Source organism: Fusarium poae (genome assembly GCF_019609905.1).
Source record: "Fusarium poae strain DAOMC 252244 chromosome Unknown contig_3, whole genome shotgun sequence".
Taxonomy (NCBI): domain Eukaryota; kingdom Fungi; phylum Ascomycota; class Sordariomycetes; order Hypocreales; family Nectriaceae; genus Fusarium; species Fusarium poae.
In genome coordinates this window covers 783,461-803,437 of record NW_025408661.1, presented here as the reverse complement: position 1 = coordinate 803,437, position 19,977 = coordinate 783,461, and the positions used below count along the sequence as shown (strand labels likewise).

General features: G+C 47.1%; 8 protein-coding genes across 8 annotated transcripts; 5 read left to right on the top strand and 3 right to left on the bottom strand.

The window, feature by feature from the left end:
* Positions 1–39: 39 nt before the first annotated feature.
* FPOAC1_013853 (uncharacterized protein) lies at positions 40–926 on the top strand (the record flags this gene model as incomplete). Its single annotated transcript, XM_044858193.1, has 2 exons — positions 40–331; positions 406–926. The coding sequence occupies 2 exons, from the start codon at positions 40–42 to the stop codon at positions 924–926; spliced, it is 813 nt and encodes a 270-aa protein (XP_044701017.1).
* Positions 927–3,425: 2,499 nt separating this feature from the next.
* On the top strand, positions 3,426–4,858 carry FPOAC1_013852 (uncharacterized protein; the record flags this gene model as incomplete). The annotated part of the gene is made up of 2 exons (XM_044858192.1): positions 3,426–3,447; positions 3,675–4,858. 2 exons carry the CDS (start codon positions 3,426–3,428, stop codon positions 4,856–4,858), a joined length of 1,206 nt encoding a protein of 401 aa, XP_044701016.1.
* A 1,473-nt stretch (positions 4,859–6,331) lies between these two features.
* FPOAC1_013851 (uncharacterized protein) lies at positions 6,332–7,019 on the top strand (the record flags this gene model as incomplete). Its single annotated transcript, XM_044858191.1, has 2 exons — positions 6,332–6,756; positions 6,812–7,019. The coding sequence occupies 2 exons, from the start codon at positions 6,332–6,334 to the stop codon at positions 7,017–7,019; spliced, it is 633 nt and encodes a 210-aa protein (XP_044701015.1).
* A 1,012-nt stretch (positions 7,020–8,031) lies between these two features.
* On the bottom strand, positions 8,032–8,305 carry FPOAC1_013850 (uncharacterized protein; the record flags this gene model as incomplete). Its single annotated transcript, XM_044858190.1, has 2 exons — positions 8,032–8,041; positions 8,094–8,305. The coding sequence occupies 2 exons, from the start codon at positions 8,303–8,305 to the stop codon at positions 8,032–8,034; spliced, it is 222 nt and encodes a 73-aa protein (XP_044701014.1).
* Positions 8,306–10,642: 2,337 nt separating this feature from the next.
* On the top strand, positions 10,643–11,218 carry FPOAC1_013849 (uncharacterized protein; the record flags this gene model as incomplete). Its single annotated transcript, XM_044858189.1, has 1 exon — positions 10,643–11,218. One exon carries the CDS (start codon positions 10,643–10,645, stop codon positions 11,216–11,218), a length of 576 nt encoding a protein of 191 aa, XP_044701013.1.
* A 753-nt stretch (positions 11,219–11,971) lies between these two features.
* FPOAC1_013848 (uncharacterized protein) lies at positions 11,972–13,372 on the bottom strand (the record flags this gene model as incomplete). The annotated part of the gene is made up of 4 exons (XM_044858188.1): positions 11,972–12,862; positions 12,924–12,995; positions 13,053–13,156; positions 13,213–13,372. The coding sequence occupies 4 exons, from the start codon at positions 13,370–13,372 to the stop codon at positions 11,972–11,974; spliced, it is 1,227 nt and encodes a 408-aa protein (XP_044701012.1).
* Positions 13,373–13,815: 443 nt separating this feature from the next.
* On the top strand, positions 13,816–15,392 carry FPOAC1_013847 (uncharacterized protein; the record flags this gene model as incomplete). The annotated part of the gene is made up of 5 exons (XM_044858187.1): positions 13,816–13,940; positions 14,004–14,191; positions 14,247–14,308; positions 14,360–14,572; positions 14,634–15,392. 5 exons carry the CDS (start codon positions 13,816–13,818, stop codon positions 15,390–15,392), a joined length of 1,347 nt encoding a protein of 448 aa, XP_044701011.1.
* Positions 15,393–15,867: 475 nt separating this feature from the next.
* On the bottom strand, positions 15,868–17,277 carry FPOAC1_013846 (uncharacterized protein; the record flags this gene model as incomplete). Its single annotated transcript, XM_044858186.1, has 4 exons — positions 15,868–15,911; positions 15,977–16,542; positions 16,603–16,980; positions 17,264–17,277. 4 exons carry the CDS (start codon positions 17,275–17,277, stop codon positions 15,868–15,870), a joined length of 1,002 nt encoding a protein of 333 aa, XP_044701010.1.
* Between the last annotated feature and the right edge of the window lie 2,700 nt (positions 17,278–19,977).

The window sequence follows — 19,977 nt, the reverse complement described above, 5'->3', positions numbered from 1 at the left end:
ACCTCACAACATACAACTATTGTACAACAATACGCATCTATGAATTTCAGCACCCAGCAACGCCCTATCGTCGAAGGATGGGTCCAGGTGAAGGTTCTGACGGCCTTTGCGCACTGGACTGTGGGAATGTGCTCCAACCCTGCCCGCCCGGAGCAACATGCGCGCGCCACCATCTTCAAGGCAACAGTGATCAAAGCATCGCGGGTCTTGAGGGACCTCACAGAAAGGTGCGGTTGGCAAGGACTTTTTGCCTTCAACCAGATCAGTGAACTGGACTTGACTTTCCAAGGGAACTCCATAGCCGAAGGCGACACGCTGGTGCTATGCATCCGTACGTACCTACCTAAATCTTCACTCGCTGCTAAGACAGAGCCTGGCGGTGCCTTGCTGACTGAAACATTTTAGGTTTGGTGTCTGAGCTCCTTGGCGGCAAACTGAAGCTTCCAACATGCCAGAATGCCTTAACGCTCCTGGCGCAGCAGGAGCAGGGCTTGATGAACGACATCCAATCACGTCTCACGGAGGTTGGAGGATACAGACAGCATCGGAGCCAAGCTTTCAATCAACATGTTCTTCCGTTATGCCGACCGCTGGTCGAAGCCATCGGTCACCGCATGGCTTACGAAGCCGCCCAGCAGGCAGGGATTTCTTCGGACGTACTGGAACTGTATGAACGTCTATCTGCGAGCAAGCCTTTGATCTATTTGTCAGCCCAAAGCATGGGCAAAGCGAGATGTGGAGACCCCCTGCTAGACGAGCAATACGAATCAACCCTAGCTCAAATTAGGTCAGAGTCACTTCATCGTGATCCAGTCGACGATTATATAACGGCGCCGATTGTGTCCGAAGAAAAGTGGAATGACTTTACCAATGGCTTATTTTGCTTCGTCCAGCCCAGCGGTGGCAAATACAACTCAAAACTCTAAAAGGTAATCGAGATTACTATCCTGGTTCAGATGATTATCATCCACAATATCGAAGAGTTGTGGCTTCCTCTCCTCACCCTACAAGGAGCATTGAAGCAGTGGCAAGGAATATGAAAGGGCTTTTCTGGTTGTACTGACCACAATGGATTAGCTATAGGAAATCTTGATTGGAATAAACATCGTAAAAGATGGCATACATAACCAAACTGACCAGTGGCTAAGGGGGAATCAACGTTTCGCTTTTGAAGGCACACTCGTATGTATGTACACAGGTTTACGATACTAGGTTTACTATTTCAATCTATGCTCATGCACTATGTTTTCGAAATATTTTTCTCCTCCTGTCGTAGTCCCCCTTCCAAAGAAGATAAGGTAATAATGATAATGAATAGTCTTGGGCCACATCACGTCACTCCTTCTGATCGAGTTGAGGAGCTTGAACCTACAAAGCACAAGTCATGGGGTAACTCTTCGGCTTCGTGTCAGGTGTAGAAGGATAGGAAGAAGAGGTTTCGCTCTATCCAGAGACACTCCTACTACGGAGACGATTTGTTTCGTAGTGCTCAGTATGTGACTCTGGGCCTGAAGGCAAACCTGGCGAGGGCGCCAAAGACCGCTCGAAATCTTGATTAACCTCCCTTGGGTACAGCCGAGAAATGAGTTTGCTAGACCATACTTTGATTCCAAATTTTGGCCATTGATAACATCGAGAGTCTCGCTCAATGGATGGCAGGATGATTTCTTTTTCATCACGTTCTCGTAGGCAGCGGGGTCCATGTGCTGAGTGAGGCCGGCCAAAGCATTTGAAAGACATCATTATTCATGAGTATCTGTATAGTTTATTGTCACGTTTAGAAACGGAAGAAAACAAAGAAAAAAGACTAGAAAGCGAGAGAACAGGCCGTATGAGCGTCTTTTGAATCAGTGGAACTGAAAAGAGAAATGAAAGAAAGAAAGAAAGAAAGAAAGATGGTGCTAACACCATGTGCAAGCCAAAATAGACGCGAGAATGTTGCAGGTCGTACTATTTCCTGGTCTTGGTGTTGCGTACGATCCCAATGCTTGCAGTATTAAGCACTTGCACCTTCCTCTCCGACAATAACTCCCGTTAATTAAGAAGAGCCTCCATCTCTCGTGACAGGTATATATGCACACTGTGCACGCTTCGACAAATGACTGATGGCCCGCAAATTTGTGGACTTCCCTGACGGACTTCAGCGATAGTACTCACGACTCACAATGTCACATTGTCCCCACTTCCCCGGATTTATGACCCAAACCTCTAGGTAGCGGTGGTTCTTCTGAGTATCTCATTCCGTCAGCCAGAAGTTGCTTATACGCGGCCAAGTTGTGACAAAATGACTGCTTATGAGGTAGGGACATGTACCGTAACGACCCCACCCTAGACTTTACAAAGAGCATTTTGTTTTGGAACGGAAGGTGCAAATGCTCAATACTTTATCACTTTATCATATGGAAGCTATACCGGCTATGGATAGACCATGCACTAATGGTTTCGTTCAGCATCCATCCTACCGCTGTATTGTTCCAATCTAGATCACCGAGCCTTTCTCCAACATTTTTTGACACATATTTGAGGTCAAAGCAAATATGCTCCATGGAAGGCAAGAAAATCGTGTACACATTATCAGGTGACAGCTGTGACTGATGTCCCAAATTTACTATGAAGATAGGTTCATATATTCCCGGCCGAAATTAGAGGCCACTAGCCTATTTTCATTGAATCTAAGATAAGCTTTCGCGAACTGACTGACCCGTAGCACTTGTGGCTTACGACAGTGCACAGAGCACTGCAAAAGCCGTGATGGTTGACACTGTCTACTTGGAATGTTTGTCATTATCACATACTATCATCCAAACCTTACCAATAATAGCTTCTAAATGGTAGAGATCGTCTGGTTACGGTACATATAGACATGCTCAGAATGAGTCTTGCAAAAGAAAGGCCAGATCGGAGCGCAACTCCTTGCTCTCGGTGAAGTCATTATGGATAAACAATTGATAGCGTAGGTCAATATCTTCCTTTCACTAAGGCCTTCTCTGGTCGCAGAGGGATGATAACATCTGCCTATTGGAGTCGATAATCAGCCTTCGTGGAGACTGGTGCATGCTTAGCCATGTTCCCGACATTTCTAGCTTTACATACTGTAAAAGCTGCATGAGCCACTGCCATGATCTGTGAGCGAAAGCTTATCTTACATTTAATGAAAAATAGGCTAGCGGCCGAAATTAGAGCCCAGGACTGCAAGGGTAGCAACAACTGAACTGGGACCGTGAGTTGAGCAATGTAAAAGTTGCCGTCCCATACAGGCTTGACCGCCAGCGGACACTTTGTTGCTTCAGTGACGAATGAAGGCCATGAAAGGCAATAACTATGTTGTTGCGGATGAATTTGACCTGCAAGACTGACTTGCTTAGTCGTGATATTGATGGCATGATCAAAGTAGTTATTGTCAAATTTGTTCTCTTTCGGCCGAAATGGCACTCTTGTGTGATTATTGTAAGACCCCTCTATGTATATAAGCTGTGTAGGATGCCCAAGTATCTCAGAATTTGACACAGACATCTTTGTATAATATCGTGAACATGACTTCTGTGCAAAATAACGTCAAGGTAGAATCGCCAGTTGAAGATTTGCCGATGGGTGATACCCAAGAAGCAGGAAATAGAGTAAACGAACAGAGCGAAAGCCCCTCTTCCCAGGCAGATGACAATTCATCTGGACAGACCAGTGGTACTCCACCTGGACAGAACGATGGTACTCCATCTGGACAGACCAGTGGTACTCCACCTGGACAGAACGGCGGTACTTTTTTGGACTCAACGGCGATGATTCATCTGGACAGAATGGCGGTACTTCATCTGGACAGAACGGCAATAATTCATTTGGACAGAACGGCGGTACTTCATCTGATGAAAACCATTTTATTCTAGACGGGCCCACCAAACGTGGTGTAAAGATACCTGGAGATACGGATGCAGCTCGTGAATATAGGAGTTTTAGCCCAGGCGTAGCTGAGCCCAACTCTAAGAAACAAAAGTCGAACAACAACGACATGACCAATTTCTTTGGTACATCAACCAAACCTACGAACGGCCTGTTCGGGTTTAAGTCCCAGTCAGGAGGAGCAAATTCTTTTTCCTCTGCTCCCCAGGGGCAACAGACAACACAGTCTCCCCAGGGACAGCAGACACCACAGTCTTCTCCCCCTCCTCCTGATGAAGACGATGAATACAACGAAATTATGGGCGATCTAGCGGGTAACCGAAAACCCCCAGCAAACATGCAAACGATAGCGCTTGTGCGGGGAGGGAGACGCCCCAAGTACATAAATATGTATACAGTTGGTGACAGATGCATCTTTCGCATTGAAGGTATGAAAAGCGACAATTTCGATGCGGCACAAGCACCTCACCTATCAGAGGAGAAGTACCAAGCTAGCCAAAACCCTGAAAGTTGGCAAGATCTGGAAACCGTCCTTGGCGTGGCAGCGCCTGGTAAAGAGATGAACCATAGTGATTTCTTGTCCAGACTCGATCCAGAAAATCCGGACAAATTCAAATGGCGCCAACCTATATTCATCATAGGAAGACGGGTTAACGGAGAAATCACGTTTGTGAACCGTGGATGGTGGCGCGCCAATTATGACCCGAAGGATCCATCCGATCGTGAAACGTACCAGGCACGGCGACCAGAGGGATACTACTATTACTATAAAACGAAAGATGATCCTGTTCGCAGGAACCGAGAAAATAAAAATGCCTTCCAGGATTATAGACTTTTCAAGATGGCTTTCTGGTATGAGAGAAAGTATTACCAGGCCCTGCATCCTGGACAGCCGTTTGTTGTCGAGGATCGCAGAAGTCGCCATCGCCAGTTGACGACGATGTGGCTAGATTTAGAGAAGTGACGATCCCACCAGATGAATACCAGTCTTCGAAGGTCGTCCAGTCTATGGAGAGTCCTCTAGCAGACTCTGATGTACAAATTGGTACTCCTCCACAAAGTAGATCCCAGACAAAACACACATCAGCGAGACAGCCCAGCATACGTCATACCACTTCGAACCCAAATGGTTCACCGCGACCTCGGAGTAGTGGAATGTTCAATGGAATGAGACAGCCTCGGTTCACACCTCGCCCAACAGCAATGGCCTCCTGATAAAGCAATGACTAGGCAGGGTTTTAAAATCCACAACGGCGATAACGACCCACAGAGATTGCAAGACCAAGCGTTACATTTACTAAGCTCGATGTTGCGACTTCAACAATCCTGACCAGGGTTAGCATTAAACTCAAGGACGAAGCTTTTTCTCTTGGTCCATTTTCACTCCTTTGATGCTCAAATCAGACGTTTTCTTTTTTTCGTGAAGGCTGCTCAGTCTTATGTCATAACAGTTTAATTGTCTAGTTTTTATGTGGCTTTGATCTTCAGATCTTTTTTCTATGTCCCAGAATTCTCTTTATCTTCACGTTAGTATCTGTATTTGAGGGTTATATCAGTAGAACAATATAGGGTTTCAATTTCAATGTTTAACAGCAAGAGTACCTTGTATTTCTATTCTCATATCGTGCAACCTATATGATTGTCAAAAGAGGAGTCTTAATAGTCGTCAGCGATGTATGTTGTAGTGAACTTGCACCTTCCTCACCAACAATAACTCTCGTTTATAAACAAAGCCTCACATATCTGGCTTAAGTATAAACCCGCACTGGGTACACCCTGGCCAGCCACAGAAAGCCAGTATCTCGATGTACTTACATCATTGACGCAAGCCGCAGTACTTATGGCTCGTACTGTCGATCTATCTCCACTACCCCAGATTCGCGACCCGGAACTCCAGGCGGTAGCGGTGCTTCTGAGTCCTTCACTCGCTGAGTCAAACATTGCTCATCCACCCATAAGGTAGCCAAATTATGACAGAGCATTTGCTTATGAGGTAGAGCCATGTACCCAGAGGGCCCAATCTAGACTTTTCAAAAAAAGCATGTTGTTTTTGGACCGGAAGGATCCTTTACGCCAGAAGTGAGGGTACGGTTTAGCGTAACTTCTCGGCGCACATGCACATCATTTTCACTTGTGTTCGATAAAATTCGGTATGCAACCAGGTTTAGATTAAGCTCAATATTACTTGAATTCTGGAAACAGACAGCATTGCTTTGCCAGTCAAGTGTTGCAGCGATAATACAATGCGTCTTCATTGTAACCATCGACGGACGATTGCCTTTCACATAGTATCCAGGGTATTAGGATATGTTCTTGCTGCCACACACGCCGTAGTTTGCCGGTCTATCGTTCCAGTTGGCATCGGGATAGGCTTTTGACCTTGGTGCTACATATACTGTCTGGGATAACGGAGTTGGCCAAATACTATCTGCATTCCATGGATGACGCCGCGCTGCCAGATATCGTGGACACAATCCTGTGTCTGGTCCACTCTCTGACAACCCTGAAGCTTGCCAGGCCGTTATTGAGGGGCAATAAAACTACAAGGGCGGCTTATCAGGCGCCCGCCATCATACGACCGGTACTCGCGGTTGTCACGGTCATTCGCAAGGATCCTTGGATGCATGGAGCTGTCGTCAAACTACTACATGCTTTTCTGTACACCAGGTTTCTCATCTTCGCCTCTAAGAGAATCAGGTTGACGAAGGTTCAATCTCAAGCCACAATATACGCCCAGTCTGTCTTCCTAGGTGCTATCTTGGCTATAGAGTCATCTGGGCTGCCTGGAGGGGTGGCAGTCTACATTGCCTCGGTTGGTTTCGTAATGGTCCTGAATCGATTTGTATCCAACCATTTATGTCGGTCAGTGTTCTCTCAAATAGGAAGTACCGGAAGTTTCCTTCTGACTCTATTACAGATCACCAGAAGCAGTAAAGTCTTCCCCGCTATTTGATCAACTTTTAGCACGATCTTTCTTGTGGATTGGACCGGCTGATCTTAACAGCATCAAGGCTCATCAACCTTCAGCACTTGCATCCTCTGCAGACGATGAATATGCCAATGACAATGCCGCTGGCGAAGACCAAAACTTCTTCCAAACTCTCAAGTTATTGAAGCGATATTAGTTACTCTTACTCGAAGGGTTATCGACTGCCAGGACTGGAAGAAGTTCATGTCTGCGTGTGACCCTCAAAGTAAGGAAGAAAGCAACAGGATAGATGACGTAGTTGGGCGAATCAGTTCAAAAGAGGACATGTGTTGTCAGACGCAAGGTTGTCATCACCAAAGTATACGCGAGCCAGAACATATAACTATATGAAACCTACTGGGGGTTTTGTGTAAAGCGGCGTTGCGCGCGGAATGGACAAGATATATTCAGTTGGAACAAAGTGGCTCGCAAGTCGCTGAGTGCTGCCCTTCGCCTCTGGATCTTTCTCCCAATCAGTCGCGTGCTGAAACGACGCAGTGCGGTCAAGGTTAGGTCATAAAGTCAAGTTAGGGGTAGGAACGGGGAATCGTTTTGAGATCAAAATCAAATGGAGCAGAGTCTGAAGAGAGTGATATCTATTCCTATTTTGGCTATCTCATTATCCACTGGCTCACTCATATGTACGATGGGCTGAGGTGTCCGGGTAGGCATGTGTTGTCTGTGAACTACCTGATATGACACTACTTCATATGACTGAACGTCACCCAGAGTCTCGAGCTCGGCCGAAACTGAAGCCCAGCTGCAAATCATCCTAACTAGGCTAGAAGGTTTGAGCAACATGAGAGAATCACGAGAAACGGGTCCTCGAGATTTGGATTTATTTTCACACTTTACTTTGATTTTGGACGAAGCTCCTCTATTTTGACTGACAGTCTATCGCCATCCAGACAAAAGCCACTTACATTAACTTTGCAGGAGTTTGGTTCCCAAGGACCTAGCCAAGTGTCTGTAACTATTTGAATATTCAATTGCATGACAAACGTCACGGCACTAGTAAAAGCAATGTACAGCTGTCTACACCTAGCAGCAGGATATTAAGGACTAGCAATTTTGCCTTTCGCTAAAACTCTAATGTGATTCTTCCATTTAGATTGCCTAACTTTAAATATTGCTAGCCCTAAATTATCTCTATTTAGCATCAGTTTTGCTTAATAAATACTGGAATCCCCTTGTCAGTAACGTGCGTACTTTTAAAAGCCTCCTCTAGTACCACCCTCTCCTTTTTCCTCCTCCGGTTAGCTCCCAGGACTCTTCTGAGTCTCTCTTGCATAATGTACTCGCGGCAATAGGTGTTTTGGTCGCATGGAAGTCCATTTCTAGGAATCTCTGAATGTCGCGGTGGAAGTCTGGGTGCTCTTCAAATATCTGCGTTAGAACTGCTGCTTCATCGCCCCAAAGATATCCAACGTAAGCGGCAAACATTTTCCTGGTATCGTCACCCTCCTCCGTTTCTTTATATGGTATGAGCGGCTTTAACAACTTCTTTAAAAACCTCTGGTCTAGGTAGAAAATGCCAGAGCAGTTGTTTAATGTACCATCCACAACCCCTCTTTCGCCAGGCAAAATAAAAAAAGTTCCACCAAAACTCATCAACTTCACTTACACGAAAGTCAGCTTAAATATATAGCTACTCAAGAGAAATTACCTCTATTGATCATAAAAATGATTGGATGTGATGATTCTGACCTTATAAGGCTGTGCAGGGTACGTGATCTATGCGTGCTGTGCTATGGAAATGTCGTTAGTTTGATCGCCAAATTCCTCACCGCTCTTTGCCTTGTTTTTTGGTCTTTGTCTTTGACAACGACATGAAAATGCTTAGGTCAAGACTTCGATGGAAATACACAGAGGACGACGTGGCAGAGGCCATATTGGACGTTACTGACAATGGCTTTTCGCCCCCTCAAGCCGCTCATAGACGGGGAGTGCCCCGAAGGACTCTAATCGACAGACTTCACGGCCGCGGGGCCGTGAAAGAGCAGATCCACCCTCATCGACGGTTGTCCAAGAGACAAGAGGATAGGCTGGCTTTCTGGATTCTCCGCCAGGAGTCCTTGGGCTATGCTCCGTCCCATAGTCAAATCCGCGCTTGTGTCATGGGCTTGTTGAGACAGCAGGGCGAACATCCCAACTTGGGACGCAACTGGGTGATCAAGTTTATCAATCGCCGCGCAGATCTAAAGACCAAGATGGGTAGACGTCAAGAAGCTAAAAGGTTCGACTCTTTTACCCCTAAAGCGGTTCATTGGTACTTTGATATCCGGGATGGCCAGTATGGCTGGATCAAGCCTGAAAACACCGTCAACGTTGATGAAGGGGGTATTATGACTGGTTTCGGCAAGTATTCACCTCTACTACTTGTCTGTGCTTGCATTTTGACTGACTAATTCTCTTCATTCAGGCCTAGATAGCTTAGTTGTTGGAAGCGCGGACCCGAAGCGCAAGGCGTTTCTCAAAGGACCACAAACTCGAAATTGGACTTCATTCATCGAAGCTGTCACTGCTGACGGCCGCGCTTTAGTTCCTGGCATAATCTTCAAGGGAAAAGAACTGCAGAAACAATGGTTTCTTGAGGAGTTCAAGCAGATAGCAGACTGGTATTACATAACATCGCCCAACGGGTGGACTGATGACCACATAGGCATTGAATGGCTTGAAAGAGTTTATCTACCCCAGACTACACCTGCTGACGAGTCAGACGCTAGACTGATCATTTTAGATGGTCATGGAAGCCATGCAACAGTATGTTCTCCATTTTCCCCACCTCAAGATTAGTGCTGAGTGATGGAAGGATGAATGGATGGCTACGTGCTTTTTGAACAACGTTTATTGCTGCTATCTACCAGCACACTGCTCTCATGGACTCCAGCCACTGGACAATGGAGTATTCAACGCATTGAAGTCTGCATATCGACGAGAGTTGGAAAGGTTCGCTTCGTTGACTGATTCCGCTCCGATGGACAAGGTCAATTTCATCAGGGCCTACGCCAAAGCTCGCCGAGTTGGAATGACTAAGAAGAACATACTGTCAGGCTGGAGGGTCACTGGAAACTGGCCAATTTCACGTGCGAAAGCGTTACGGCACCCTGAAATCCAACAAGATAGGCCAAACGGCAGCCCAAGAGTGACTCCTGAACCCAGGCCGTATCTTGGCTCGGACGATACGCCACAGACGAGCCGTCAAATTCGTGATCTTGGGTTGAACAAGACACCAAAGACGCGGAGACGATACAACGTGATAGCCAAGGGCTTTGAAGCTCACCAGCAGACAGTAGCGGCGCATACGCAGAGGATTGCCAGCCTAGAGGAAGAATTGGCTCGGCTGAAAAGAGGAAAGAAGAGGAAGGCGGTGCCGAATCCTAACAAACGTTTCATGACTCTTGGAGAGACTCTAGCTGGTAAAGAGTCCATACCAGAAGGGGCGACTCGTTATACGCCTATCGGGGTGGAATTTATCTCTTCAAGCGAGCAAGAGTCAGCATCGGAGGCTGGCTCGGTCATAGAAGTCAGAGAGGAAAACATACCCCACCAACCAACCAGGCGGTCGCAGCGGATAGTGAAAAAAACCAGAGTACAATAGATTGATCTACTTATGACTCATTAAATGAATGATTTTACGCATTTCTGTCAATTTGGTCAAATTCTGTGTAAGTGAAGTTGGTGAGTTTTGGTGGAGCTTTTTTTATTTTGCCTGGCGAAAGAGGGGTGGTGGCGAAAGAGGGGTTGTGGATGGTACAAGACCCATATCGCCGAGGCAAAATGGCCAACGCCACCGTGTTTATGAAACCTCCTGGAGCTTTGAACGGGCCACTCTCAGACATCACCGTAGATCCACAATGCCGGCAGATCGACTATGAAGGCGAGTTGGTTGTGATCATTGGGAAAGATTGCAAAAATGCATCAAGCCCCGCGGAAGCACTGGATGCCGTATTGGGATATACAGTAGGCAATGATGTGAGCAGTAGGGACTGGCAAGTACCAGAAGTAAGCGGTAACCAGCACGGCTACGCCAAAAGCTTCGACGGATTTGCACCCATCGGGCCTCTCATTGTTTCTACCGATCTTGTTCCAGATGTCGGGAAGTTAAGGTTACAAACTTTGGTGAATGGGGAAGTGCGACAGTCTGCTCAATTGGATGACCTGTTGTTTGGGGTCGCAGAGATCATTATGCATCTCAGCAGGGCAACAACCTTGAAGGCTGGGACTGCTATTATGACTGGGACTCCCGGAGGCGTTGCTGCCTTTATGAAGCCGCAAGCCTGGCTTAAGAATGGTGATGTTGTTGAGGTTGTGATTACCGAAATCGGAACGATAAGGAATACATTTAGTGTTTAGATTTAATTACGAAGGGACTCATTTTTACTCTGCTTTCTCAAACTGTTAAATTTCTTGTTGTCAAGAACGGCGGTGATCTTACATCTGACTGTATGTATCTCACTGTATAGGATGTTGCGATCTGGGCCTCATTTAATAAGAAGCATTCATTTATACACTGTATAGACACTTCAATACATATTCCAGTATCTATTAAAGCGTTGGTCTACATATACAACTGGTCATAGAAACAAGTTGACGACACTCTGGTTTCCCACCTGAGAAGAGCAGAAAGCTCAGCTCATGTTGATCTACAAGATAATCGCATTCAAGTGACTGGCAGATTTTACTCAAATGGTCTGATTACTACTGACGAACTCGTGACCTATCAATTGTCTCTAGTTAACTGGCTACGGTATGATAGATTAAGCTGGGACATCGGTATCCAATGTTACATACTTGTCTACTTAAATCTAACAAGCTAGATATCATAGTCAATCATGCTTGCGCTATTAGGATGTACTAATGAAACAGTCTACGTTTCTCAGTAGAGAATCAACCATTTGTGCACACCTTGCAACTGTAGCTCCATCTAATGCTCTGTGATCAGCAGCCCAGCTCAGCGTCACTTGTTCTCTCTTGACCACGTTTTCCACACCCTTGGCATCTGTCTCGAAGACTGGAACATGGCCCATCCTTCCAATACCCAAAATCCCGACCATGGGTGGAACAATGATGGGGCTGATGACACCGCCTCCGATGCTACCCATATTGCTAAAGGTATAAGTGGCCCCCGCCAGGCTCACCAGGCGATAGTCGATTGTCTCTCGCCAGGCCGCTGAGTCTCTCAATTTGCGTGGCTAAATCAGACACAGACAGCCTTTGTACGTCCCGAATGACCGGCACCACTAGACCTCGAGGCGTGTCAACAGCGATGCCAAAGTTATGCGATGCTTTGATGATGACTTTTGGCTGGCCTGGTTCGCTGGTTGTATCCAGTAAGGAGTTCATGAGTGGGAAATGGAGAAAGGCATGCGAAACAGCCTTCATGATGTACGGTAGCGTCGTGAGGTGAGGCGCAACAGATGATGGGTGTTGTATCGCCGCAGCTAGGCCCGAGCCACCATTGATTCGTTTTCGAAGGGAGTTAACAAGCGTCATGTCCACAGAGTGGCTGTAGAGGAAGTGCGGAATGGTCAATGATCGGGTCATCGACTCAAACATCTTGGCTTGGATGGATTTTAACGGTATGGTTCGATCTTGGGCCACAGAGGTCTCCAAGTCTCTCAGTGGCGGCGTTGGCGTTCGCGTTGGCGACTCGAGCTGAGCAAGGTGCCGCTGCATATCCTCTTTCGTCACACGGCCATCCTTACCCGTGCCCTTGACGTCCTCGATCTTGATGTTATGCTGCTTAAGCATAGCGCGAACAGCAGGAGTCGCAGTGTGGCTGGCGTGGGTGGTTCCACCCAGGCGGCGACTTGATGTCGACGATGAATGACCCTCATCTATCGTCCTGGTCACTGGTGGCCGTTCCGAGTCTGGTGCGGTATCCGAGATGGTCTCTTGCGTGTTGGACGAGTCAATATCTGTGTCCTGTTCAGGCGCTTGTGATGGCTCCACCTGTGGATCAGAATCCCCATTTTCGACGTCGACGTCAATCAGAGGCTATGAAGTGATCAGTCGAGCCCAATCATAGCGAAATAGGTTGTTCGGTGGCAATACATACTGATCCCACAATTGCCATGTCGTCGACATCATAATGAAGCTTGGTTATCCGGCCGTTGAACCTCGATGTTATCTATTTCATAGTCAGTGTCAGAAGTACGATATTGTTGCGCAAAATTGTGCAACTCACCTCGACCGACGCCTTATCTGACTGCACTTCGCAGATTGGGTCAAATTCTTGGACCTCATCTCCGGGTTTTACAAGCCACTTCACGACCTGACACTCGGTAATCCCTGGGATCATTAGCTGAGTTGATACGACTGTACATAAAGGCTATATTAAATATTACCTTCTCCTATGTCTGTGAGTAGAAATGGCTTGACAGCATAATGGGTGCGTGAGAAATGAAATTTCCGTGACACTCTAGAAATTCGGGTACTTGAAGCTGCGGTAGGCAGCGACTTTGTGATTGAGCATCTTGTCAATCGGCGGATGGTAGAAGAGAACATTGCTGATACCAATGCAAGGTTGCATGAAGAAGTTGTGCTGGGATGGGCAGATGTGTTATTTGCCGTTGAAACTTGTGGCTGGTTATATCAGCACATACAACTTAGTTAGCGCTGGCATAGGCCGAGCCGGTGGACTTGGTACCTTGGGAGGGTCTGTGTGCTCCTCCAGATTGCCTAACTAAGTATGCACAAAGGTCACCTTTTCGGAAGGGACATCTACTTTACCTCCGGTCGGCCCGGCATCGAGATTAGGCGCGGCGTTGACATGAGTTGCCTATAACCGTTAACCGTGGTTAAGCAAGCTGAGCCGAAGCAGAATGAAGCGCTCTATTTTAGTTCTCTTAGTAGCCCTTAGCTAGAAATTGACTGGTAGTTGCTCTTTTGCTGGAATTGGTCTCCAACGAACTCGATAATTTGCGTTTCCGCTGTAACAAAGCATGACAATGTCGTTGCAAGCACTTCAAAGTCACCGCCGACTATGGCGGCCAATGGCAACCGCAATGACTGGTCATGCCATGGTCTCGGTCAGAAGCAATGCTATGAAAGGCAGCCGTTTATCTCACATAATGTTCGTCATCCACCATATCTCTACTGCCTCAGCAGTGTGCTGTGTTATACTAATAAAAAGCAGGGCTCGATTCCCTGGTGCTCCCAGTACCCAAATGACTACAAAAATGGAATTCGTCACGCCAACCCAGTTTCCAGTCATTCCGACTTATACCGTCATGAACTCCGAGGGCAACCTCGAGGATCAACAACGACAAAATCCCGAGGTCTCTGAAGAACAAGCTCTCGGGTGGTATAAGAACATGTTAACATGTAAGGTCGCCTAGTACCTTGTCTCTACCGGGGCATTGGCTAAAATTCAGCGAAGTGAACATATTAGACCACATTATGTCAGAGGCCCAACGGCAGGGGCGGTTAAGCTTCTATATGGTATGTAATTACCGTCGAAATATTGCTTTCACAGACTAATTTTCCCTCAAGGCAGCTACTGGTGAAGAAGCTGTCATGATTGGCTCAGCTGCGGCCTTGGAGCCACAGGATGTGATAACATGTCAGTATAGGGAGACTGGCGTTTTCATACAGCGCGGGTTCACTCTAGAAGATCTGATGAACCAATTGACGTCGAACAAGGATGACCCGGGAAAGGGAAGGAATATGCCTGTCCACTATAGCGGGAGAAACAAAGTTGGTGCTGTAAGTTAACCCCTGGCCTCTCCTTGCTCTTCATGGCAGACTTCTGATCCTTTTAATTCAGCACGCTGTTGCGTCGACCCTCGGAACTCAAATTCCTCATGCCGTCGGAGCGGCTTATGCACTGAAGATGCAAAGCATGGAAGACTCTTCAGTCCCCCCAGCAGTTGCAGCCGCCTACTTTGGTGACGGTGCAGCAAGCGAAGGTGACTTCCATGGTGCATTGAACATAGCGGCCTTACGGCAATGTCCAGTGATTTTCATCTGTCGCAATAACGGGTACGCAATCTCCACGCCAGCATCAGAGCAGTATCGAGGCGATGGAATTGCCGGTAGAGGAGCAGGGTATGGAATTGATACCTTGAGAGTAGACGGCGCAGATATCTTTGCAGTCTATGAAGCTACGAAAGAAGCCCGCAAACGAGCCTTGGAGAACGGTGGTCAACCGATTCTCTTGGAGCTAATGAGCTACCGCCTCTCACACCATAGCACTAGTGATGATAGTGCAGCCTACCGCTCATCCGACGAGATGGCCAGCTGGAGGACGCAGTATAACCCTATCGACAAACTACGTAACTGGCTTATACGTCGAAAAGTTTGGGATGAAAAGATGGACTTGCTTACACGAAGGGAAACCAGAGACAAGATCATCAAGGCGCTAGGGGAGGCTGAGAAGACGAAGAAGCCTGCACTGAAGGAGATCTTTACCGATGTCTACGCCGAGCTAACGGAGGAACAAGCAGAACAGAGGGATGAACTCAAACGTCTGATCACCAAGTTCCCCGGTGAATACGACATTGGCCTTCATGAGGGGGGGGGTTAGAGGGGCTCTGACTTGATCGTACCGTGTTTTGGGCTCGAGAGCGTTCTATATTAAGCTCCGATAGGTGTTTGTGATAATGAATAGAAAGTACCATATTCTCCCAGTAACATAGTTATATTTCGCAACACAGAATTATCAGGTTCCGGTAAAAAGAATCCAAAATACTCATCCATTAATTACCTACCTAGCCAGGCCCGGGTACCCAAGACTGTGATTCTTGATTCAACACTGCATACTCCTTTAGAGGTAGACATAACTTTCAACATTAAGCTAAACATACTTTGATGTATTAAATCAGGACTTAGCAAAAGTCTAATATTTACATCTAATCAAAAGCAATGGAATGGAGAATACAAGGTTCTCAAAATAAGAGTATATGCTTATATTATCTTAGCTATAGCTTCTCAATCTTCCAGGATACAGACAGGCTGATTTGGTTCTATCCTAGGACTCCGTTCCCGTACTTTTGTAGGTGCTATGGGAAATCTTCTAATACTTCTTGCATGGTATTGTAAACCCCTGGAGACGTCGATGGTTAGTTTAAAAGCAGCTACATGATGCATGGAGACAACGAAAACACTTACTCGCTGTGTCTGGGAAAATATACTTTTCGTAGGCCAGTCCGGTATGGGTCGTCCAACCACCCAGACGTTTTACAGGTGCCTTCAAGTACGTGAACGCTTGGTCCTGAATAGTTGCCGCAATTTCAGAACCAACTCCAAAGTTCACCATACTCTCATGGACCACAACGGCACGTCCCGTCTTTCTCACACTCTCGAGGATTGTCGGTCGATCCCAGGGGTAGATTGTTCTCAAGTCAATAAGCTCTATGCTCACGCCAGGGTTTTCCTTTTCCAGAGCCTCGATTGCCGCTTCGCAGGTGTAAAGAGGACGCCCGTATGAGATTACCGTTATGTCTGAACCGGGTCTGATTACTTCAGCCTTTCCGATGGGCAAGGTATAGCGCTCCTCTGGCACCTCCTCGACAGCAGCTCGGTATAAGATCTTGGGTTCCATAAAGATCACGGGGTCTTCACTTTCGAGGATGGATGCGAGCAGGAGTCCCTTTGCTTGGGTTGGGGATCGAGGAACGACAATCTTGAAGCCTGGAACGTGACAGAACAAGGCTTCAGGCGATTGCGTGTGGTATCTGTTCCGATCGCTTGTTAGTAACTCGACAGTAAACAAAGAAGAAAGGTATAATTCTTACAAGGCACCATGTCCCACGCCTCCACATGGCATCCGTATAACAAGTCCGCCTAGGTTGGCACCTGTTGTCCCCTCGCGGTATCTGAACTTGGCTGCCTCGTTGACAATCTGGTCAAATGCCGGAAAGACATAGTCAGCAAACTGAATTTCAACAACCGGTTTGAGTCCCTCTGCAGCCATGCCAATCGCCGTCCCGACAATCCCTTGCTCTGTAATCGGAGTATTGAATACTCTATCAGGCCCGAATTGATCTTGCAAACCAACCGTACATCTGAAAACACCGCCGAACGCGACATCTTCGCCGAAGCAGACAACCTTGCGAGAGGCTTCGAGAGCTTGTTGCAAAGCAGAGGTCACGGCTTGGCCAAGGTTCAATCGTCTGGTGTCATTTGGATGTAAAAGCTCCGGTGTTTGAAACGGAGAGCTTCCTTGGTGATGAAGCAATCCTGATTTGCTGAAATCGATCGGGACATTCAAGCGGCGCCCAGTCGACGAGGCCAGAGACGCGAAGGTTCTCGGACGAAGGACGATGGATCTCGAGGACCGAGATAATGGTCTAGAAAGCCACATTATTCTTAGAGAGGATAGCTTGAGCAAATGATCGGATATGGATGGAATTACAAAAATCTGTTATCGTTTGAGTTGAGTGAGGATACCGATACGGAGTATTTGACATGTCGAATATGGTAGGTCTCGTGTGAAGTCAGCCTTCGACCCCCCATGCTACCTGCAAGGTCGGATGAGAGGAGCCTCTTGGTTCCGAGTTCCGGACACACCACTGATGCTTGTGTTGACAAGCCACAGAACAAGAGGCAATGGCTCCTGTATTCTACGGCATTGGGCGGGTAATTACGGATAGTCCTTAATTAGCCGAAGGGGCAGATAAATTTGGTCTGTCACAAAACACCACGAAGGACTTTCCGATACATTATTAGTAGGGAGAAATACTTCCTCATCATCACATTAGCGGCACTGTGAGTTCTCCCGAAAGCCTTTCACATCTACCAGGCATCCCCAAGTTCTACTTTCTACCAAGACTTTCAAGAGGGCTCTACCGTAGCCAGCAAATATCATCAAGCCAACCGCCCAAGCCACTCACAGTTTGCCGGGATTTGACAAATAGGTGGCATCCACGCACAGGCTCTGTAATTACACATCTGTCTCTTGCGCCTCGCTACTCGGGCTTATGGTCTGAACGCCGAATCCGTTGTGCCGTGGCAGTCGCGGGTTCGGCTATACTGATGCATAATACACTTAATCAAGCGTTATTGCATTGTCGGTTAGCATACCTGGTGATTTAAACCTTGCCTTGTTTGAAAAGGAGAGGCGAAATAACCGTCCCGGGGCTCGGATGTAAACACAGTTCCGGCCGACATCCAGCATCCGGTAGCGCTCATGTCACGTGCTACACGGCAACAGTCGTGTCTCTCGTGGTGGTTGTTTCTTTCATGCAATAGGGATTATTCAGTTCCTCTCACGCCTCTATGTATGTTATTATCTAGCTACTCACTGTCCCATGCATAGTGGTGGCTTTCCCGGGCTATTTCCTTTACGTTGACTATTTCTCAGTAGCTTAGGTCAGATTTCATAAGCATTGCGACGCTACATAAATATCAACTTTAGGGGGCGTAGATGAGTAATTGACGCTTATGGGTGATTAGTTGGAGATTTTGGTTGTATGGCTGTATCATCTTTATGTAAGACAGGTATAGTAGAATGGCCCAACGCTCCGAAGGTCTGCATTATTCATAATTTCATCATATATCTTAACTACTCGTTGGCTAGCCGGGAGGGGGTGCCAACTAAGCAAGCTTAGTTGGCCACAAAAGTATGAGACAAGGCGAAAAGTGTGAGACATCCCGGAAGATGCCCACTTGGCGTGATTTGCACCAAAATACCATTTTTTTCAATCAAATGACACTCAAATCTTGTCAAAATAGGCTCAAACTGATGAAAAGGCGTAGTTTGAAGCTTCTATTGATTTATTGGCTATTTCAGAGTGGGAGAAATGACTGCGACGGCTCTGGTGATGCTCTGGCAAGGGAAACAGCTTCCCTGCCAAAATGTGCCGTATATCTGTTTTCTTAGCCAATAAGGCTATCTTCTTGTGCCGTTCTTATTCCCCTGATGATATCACGAAGTGACTCATGAAGCTGCGTGTGGTGTTGATAGGGACAAGGAGTTGAGGGAAGTGTAGGTAGTGATGACTCAGAGTCAGGTGCACAGGGCGGCGATGAGGGCATCTCGACTTCGCTGCCGCCGGCGACTTCAATTACAGGAAGAATCTCGTCTTCTTCATCCATTTCCTCGTGCTCGTGTGCTTGTGTGAGGTTGAAAGTGACCGTATCATCACTGTGAGGGAGGCCGGTGAGATCAACGGCGCTGAGGGGCTTCGCGGCATACTGTGCCTTGCGGATAGCTTCACGCACATCATCAGGGAGTTGTGTATCTATCATATAGCCGTCAGTCTCTTCTTTCAGTGCTTGAGTCATTTGTGAACGCTGTGTATCCATAGATAAATAGTCATATTGCTTCCCTGTGTGCTCCAACCACTGCTTGAACTGCAGCCTCTTTGGTATGCCGTTGACGATAACTTCTTTATTCTCTCGCCACTCATCCTTGAGGCGGTTCATCTCCTTGATGATGACAGATCGTGTGAATCGTATACCCTGCTTATGTTGCTTCTTCTTATCGTCGGCGATAGCCTCCTCTTGTTGATCTCGCAGATCTTGCAGCGATACTGTAGGAATAAGGTCAGAGACAGTCTTTGCGCGGCGGCCTCGCTTTCTCTCGTGATACCGCTTTTCGATGCGAGTTCTTCGATCATCCACGTACTTTTTGATAACATCCTCAAGCACCACAGCTTCATGAACGATGTTGCGAATGTGCCGGAGCCCTGCGAGCGTAGGAGAACTGAGGATATCGTGATATCGCTCGCCGATGGTCTCGGCGGTGCTGGAAGCGGCGTGAAATCGCATATCTGAGGGAAGAAGTGAGAAATGAGCAGGCGTGAAGGTCTTCTTCTTCTTGAGCTGCTTCCTGAGAAGATATTCTATGGCAGGTCGGTCTGTGGGAGGGTAGATGCCCGTTTTTTGGAAGCCCGAGATGATGTGAGCGGCAGTGAAGCCTTCATTAAAGATCTCCTGATTTTGGTGAGAAAAGGGGCCTTTTTCGGTGAAGGCTGATTAAGAAGGCACATACCTGAAAAGCTCCTGCAAAGGCACGCCGGCCAAAGGTAAGATTTCCCTTCCGCAACGCCTCACGAAGCTTCTTCTGATGCGCTTCCTTCAGAGAATTGAAATACGCCTACATCCATTGGCTGGAGTATATGCGTTGAATGAGGCGGAAGAAATGCTACGAGAATATTGAACTTTAT